General features: G+C 38.5%; 1 protein-coding gene across 3 annotated transcripts in view; it reads right to left on the bottom strand.

Annotated features, from left to right (window-relative positions):
* Positions 1-1,607: 1,607 nt before the first annotated feature.
* Positions 1,608-6,000, bottom strand: part of LOC127843188 (rho GTPase-activating protein 19-like) — a 53,093-nt gene continuing 48,700 nt past the window's right edge. Inside the window, exons 3-7 of one of the 3 annotated variants that reach the window (XM_052373049.1) lie at positions 4,832-5,131; positions 4,081-4,508; positions 3,568-3,813; positions 3,067-3,231; positions 1,608-2,744 (exon numbers count right to left, since the gene is read on the bottom strand). In XM_052373049.1, coding sequence (XP_052229009.1) covers positions 2,415-2,744; positions 3,067-3,231; positions 3,568-3,813; positions 4,081-4,508; positions 4,832-5,131 — 1,469 coding nt within the window. In that variant the 3' untranslated portion in view covers positions 1,608-2,414. The remainder of the gene's footprint in view (positions 2,745-3,066; positions 3,232-3,567; positions 3,814-4,080; positions 4,509-4,831; positions 5,132-6,000) is intronic. The other 2 variants (XM_052373052.1, XM_052373051.1) reach the window with 2 other exon arrangements.

Below are 6,000 nucleotides of genomic sequence, written 5' to 3'. Positions count from 1 at the left end.
GTTTGTTTTGTATAAATGAAATTATAATAACTAACTTTAACATTGTTGCTTTACAAATAAGTCTATTTCTGTTGCACTGTCATTTGCTAAATAAATGCCTTGACTTTTATACTGGGTAAAATACCTATAGATATTGCCTAAAAGCTATTACCGGTGTTTTCCAATAGAAACAGCCGATTCTCCTCAGGTAACTTAATGCAGTTATATAAATGCTTAAACAATTTCAATATAGCAACTCAAGTTTCATATCACTGTATATTTGAAAGTATACAAACATAGGTACGTTCTTTCCTTTGTCAGCTTATTTCACTGTATGCACAATAAGTGTGTTGCATCAAAGTCGAATATTTTCCCCGTTAAAGTTTTAAGAAATCAAGTCGTTGAAATAAGACCTTTTGTGCCGCTCTGTGCACTAAATGGGTACAAAACTGCAACCATAGCACGAGACAAGAGTATCCAGATTCAGAGGCATATTTTGAGCTACATTTTTGTTATATTCCTAAAGGCCATCTTTGCACCCATTTGTCCTTGGTATTACCCCTAGACATGTCATCCAATATTTCAACAGGCCTCTTGACTTGGAAGAATAACAAGAGCACCGCATAATGGGTGCCACGCTCGGCTAGGGGTGCAGTTTTGAACAAGGGACAAAATTTCACAAAACCAGGTTTTCATTGTGAAAAAAAAATCTGATAAAGGGAGAAAACTCAAACTGAACTTTTGAAATGAACAAACAAAATAAACCCCCTTTGTAAGTTTGTTTAAAAAAAAATCTATTTTTAGTCGTGGCGACCTTGACATTGGAGATATTGACGTGATTCTTTCGTGCAACACACCATCCCATGATGGTGAACAAATGTGCCAAATGATTTTAAAATCTCACAATGAATGACATAGTTATGGCCAGGACAAGCTCATTTATGGCCATTTTTGACCTTTGAACTCAAAGTGTGACCTTGACCTCGGAGATATCGACGTAATTATTTCGCGCGACACACCGTCCAATGATGATGAACAAATGTGCCAAATGATTTTAAAATCTGACAATGAACGACATAGTTATGGCCCGGACAAGCTTGTTCCGCCCGCCCGCCAGCCAGCCCGCCAGCCAGCCCACCCGCATTCACCAATCTAATAACCAGTTTTTTCCTTTGGAAAACCTGGTTAATTTTTCCTTCGGAAAACCTGGTTAATAAATGAAAGCTTGTCAGATTATTTTTTTTTAAGAGATCACAGTGACCTTGACCTTTAACCCCAAAATGGGTGTGGCGTGTAGAACTCATCAAGGTGCATCTTATATGAAGTTTCAAAGTTGTAGGTGGAAGCACTTTGATTTTAGAGCCAAGGTTTTAGCACGACTGGACATCGGACAGTGGACTACACAACGAGCTGGCTATGACAATACCTCAGGTTTTCTCCGAAAACGCCAAGCTAATAAAATTACTAAATAATGGGATACTGACAGCTCCAAAAGAAATAAACTTTTGCCAACACTGTGAACCACTTTGTATGCAACACATTTTATATCCAAGTCAAAGAAAGTTAAACAGCGTTCTTGAAAGTCAAAGTAATATCAACAGAAAATAATAACAATAAACTTATATATATTTTTATACTTTTAATATCTGTATTTTATACTCTAGATTTGGTGATGTATCCATTTATGAGTTTTTACATATGTACAAACTCTTTAACACAAATAGAACAATGTAATTGCAATTCACTCAATAGCACTATAACACAAATCCAATAACAATATTCTACAAACGCGCAAGTTAAAATTAAGAAATATAAATATATACAGAACACAAAATGTTATACAGGCATGTAGCAACAAAGTTGAATAGAGGAAAGTAAGAAATAGGTCGACAACAAAGAATAACATAGACAAATAGGAGAAGGGAATGTAGAGTAAAAGATAAATATGGTACAATAGATGAAGCTACATGACAGTGAATTATAAAAGTAATTAATTTTTAAACTTTGTAAAATTAAAAAACTTCATGCTTATAGCATGGAAGTCTTTAAAATGACATGGCAGTGTTCTGATACATAGATAACTTCTGAACACTTGAACACAACAGTGGTGAACACTTGAACACAACAGTGGTGAGCACAACAACACAACTAAAGCAATCCAATAAACACTCTTCATCAGGTAACATGACGTTGAAGTCAACAGCACTGTTTTATAATTCACGCAAGATGTCCATCCCTTCAACAAAACATCAAATAAATGTCAGCCTAAGCACATTGGTTGAGTAAATGAGTAAGTTTTCCTGGCAGTGTCTATTCCAGACACTGACCTTCACAACACACTTGCAGTGTATATTTGCACTTTATTTATAACGACATCACAGATAATGATTTTTTAAGTTTAGACCCGCTCAAGGTTTTCAAAATCATCGTGGCCCTTACAAGACACTTTCAATGTAGGACTTGCTTGGCGTGATGACCATCATCGGAAGCCGATTGCATGGAGTCAACGGGGCCAACATTGCCTTCTTGGTGACCTCAGGAACTGCTCCCTCTGAGGTCTTGGTGATTGGGGAAACCATTGCAACAGGACGGGCCACAGATAGAGGTGTGTTTGGGAACAGGGTCTTGCACGGTGTGGGTGGACGGTACAGGGACTTGGCAGCTCCCACCTGGGGGTCCATGTTCTCGTCGCTGAGGCGCTTTCTTGGCTTAACGTTACATGGGGAGGCTCCAAGGTCAACAACATGCACCGCTGGACTGTGTCTCTGTAATACGGAGAATATTGATAATAGCGGTTGAAGAAAAGCAAAGGTTGTCAACCAAATACGTTTATTTGACAAAACTTTAGAATATTAAGATAATTGTAAGACTTTCACAGATTTCAAATATTATAATATTTCATGAATTTTGGCATTTAAATGCCCCAGTGATTTTATTAAAACATTATTATGTGTGTGTGAACATGAAACTTTGAACCTAAGGAAAAAGTTAGAGCCAATTGTCAATATACTTTGAAACTGGGTTAATTTTAGCAATTATTTTAAAATATTACACAATGAATATATCACTACAATTTCAGCTTCTTACCAGCATAGGGTTGAGCTTGTTGTCTGGGGTCATGGTGTACGTGATATTGGCCACAGTTTCATCGATGGAGATTGCCTTGGTAAGGTTCAAGCGTAACTCGTCCCCACTCTTGGAGTCACAGATCTCGTGAGACTTACTCGTCTTACTCAGCATCGAGAAATGCTTCTGGAAGGTGGAGAGGAAAAACTTGTTAAAAATTGAATGCAAATAATAAGCAAAATTAAAGCATTTAAGAAATTGGGAAAAGAACAACTGAAGCCAATGTTTTTAACATCCAAGTTTAAAGGTCATTAAGTTACATATAAAATTATTGAAATGATTTTAGCATTAATAATTAAGCTTTAGTGAAGTATGTTTAAGTTCTAATTGAGAACTGACATTTGAAAAACTACCTTGTTTATAATTTGATGTAAACATTTTGTGTTTCCTACAGTACACAATAAATATATACACAAGTATAAAAAACAATAAATGCAACAGAACCAGACTCCCAATATATACCTTGATGGACTCCCCAAACGTCCTGCTGCGAGAGTGCTTTCCCTTCTTCGGGGTATGGTTGTGCATGTTGCCAGCGCGGTTAAACTGTTTGAGCAACTTCTTCTTCTTTGCAGACTCGGGCATGGACTGGACGTGGGCGTAGAGCTGCGCCAGCGCCACCTGGGTGTCCTGGGAGCAGTCAAACTCCTCTGGGGACTTGCGCTCAGCGAACGTGAGTACCGTATTCACAGCGCTGGAACTGCCATACTGCAAGAAGACAATTAATTGTATAAGCTTTTATTTTTAACAAGTATTAAATATCCAGTAACTGTTCATGTGCATAATTTTTCAATACTGTCATTTTGAAGTGAGTCAATATAATATTACATCTCAAAATTAATGTTATACAGGTATGTTGGTTCACTAAACCAATACATTTTTAATATTAAGAAGGACTTTGTTTAACTAAATAAAAATAAGTTTAAAGTCAAACCTACATTAGCATCATTTTAAGAGATAAAAATTGATGCCTACCTTGGCTTTCCTAATGTTTGTCACATCCTCGCAACTCTTCCCTCCATCAAACACGTCAAGGTTTGGATCCTCCATCTCACGCCAGAAGTTAGCCACGTCTGCAGCCAATTCCCTCGGCACAGCAAACATCACGGCGAAATTCTCGATCATCATCGCCACGGCCTTGCTCAGTGTCGCCGCCACGGCTTGCATCGCCTCTGGCACCATCTTTCGAGAGCAGATCAGACTCGGGGCAAAGACAACTCCAAGAGAGCCGGCAGACATCTTGTTTTCCACGACCTTGGCCGCTCGGTTCAGGAGGTCAAGAAGAGACTCCAGCAGGGCGGCGTTCTCGCGGGGTAAGAGCTGAACTAGGAGCTGTAAGGCCTTCACTTGCTTTTCATGGGCCCGCTTCTTCTCTCGATCTGACAGGCAATTACGGCTCATTTCTGGAAAAACATTTACAACAGTGTATGGTTATGAAGTGTAAGGTATAAATTATACAGTTGCAAGTAATTATTTGTTGTAAGTTTTTATTTCTATCGGGAATATTTTTTTTATCAATCAGATATACTCGTGAATAAAAGAGTGGGGACTGATAACAAGTAACAGGCTCTCGTTAAATATCTCAAATAAAAAATATTTGAAGTTTAGAAAAAAAATCATCAGCAGAGGAATACAACAGAATTTGTGTGCATCAATTTTAATAAATTTCGTGATGTTTGTTTACTCAATATGTTCAATGAATCAGTCACCATCACATGAAACCTACCTGAGATCTGCATATGCGCCTCGTAGTGTTTCTGTGTAAGAAGGGGTTCTGGCATCTCACTGAGTAACTGCTTGAGGACAGTGGCAACGTCATGGGGTGAGAACGTGCCATCCCCGAGGTGGAGGTCATCCGCTCCCTGGGCGATCCACTCACGCAGGAGTCGCTGGCGTGAGACGTTACCTGTCTTTCGGAACAGTCCCTCAGTGCGTAGGCAGTCTGGCTGCTGAAGGAAGCTGATCAGACGGCTCATGGCGTTCGATAAATCCTTGGAGAGAGGGGCTGGGCTGGACACTGCACGATCTATGATGAAGAGTCAAGGACATGGATTATTTGCAAATGAAACTTTTAGCACTGTTCACATAAATTAAATGGCTTTCTTTAGTGTATTATGATATTACATGGACAGCTGAAAGTTCACAACACAAAGTGCAGCATATGGACCAGCCAAACCAACTGACCTTCGGGGTGATTTAAGACTTGGAGGGAGGGAGGGGCGGATTAATATTGAATATGCTTTCCTTTTGACATTGGATAGGACAGAAATAAAAACAGGAGGGTAAAGTTTGACTAATTCAGTTTAAAAATGAGATCAAATTGATCATTATTCTGTACTGACACAATGATTACACAATTAATTGCAAATTGGGGATTTCAAATTTATTTAGTGCATGCAAAGTAGCCATTAAAGTATCACATCTGGATGCTAGATGGAATATTTAAATGACTGGCGCTCAATAAAATTTTGTCTCTTGTAACTCTCCAAAGCTAAATTAAATTTCCAACACCAATAAAGTGGACAGTGGAGATAAACAATCAAGATAGCTCACAAATAAGGGGTCTTTGATACCAACATGATCTGAAGCTAGGTTTGTTTATTTTCAAATTCCAGCTGAAATCCAACCTGACGTTTATGTGTTTAACTTAGATTACTTAATGGTCATCAACTCACACATTGTTAAATAAGAGATAATAAATATTGCGCAATGGGGCCAGTTGAATCAACTCAGTCTCTTCAGAGGTGTCAGGGCACCATTCAGGGGATGGTTGGTGATTACAGTCTGTTCTTATGTTGTCAGAGACATTATCACTTACAAAGATGGTCAGTCCATATAACAGGCTGATAAACTTAATCCAGGATGGTCCTTAGTCATTTAAATTATGCAACTTTG

This window comes from Dreissena polymorpha, chromosome 8, assembly GCF_020536995.1.
Source record: "Dreissena polymorpha isolate Duluth1 chromosome 8, UMN_Dpol_1.0, whole genome shotgun sequence".
NCBI lineage: Eukaryota > Metazoa > Mollusca > Bivalvia > Myida > Dreissenidae > Dreissena > Dreissena polymorpha.
The sequence above is the reverse complement of the archived record's forward strand: the minus strand, read 5'-3'. Positions and strand labels throughout refer to the sequence as shown.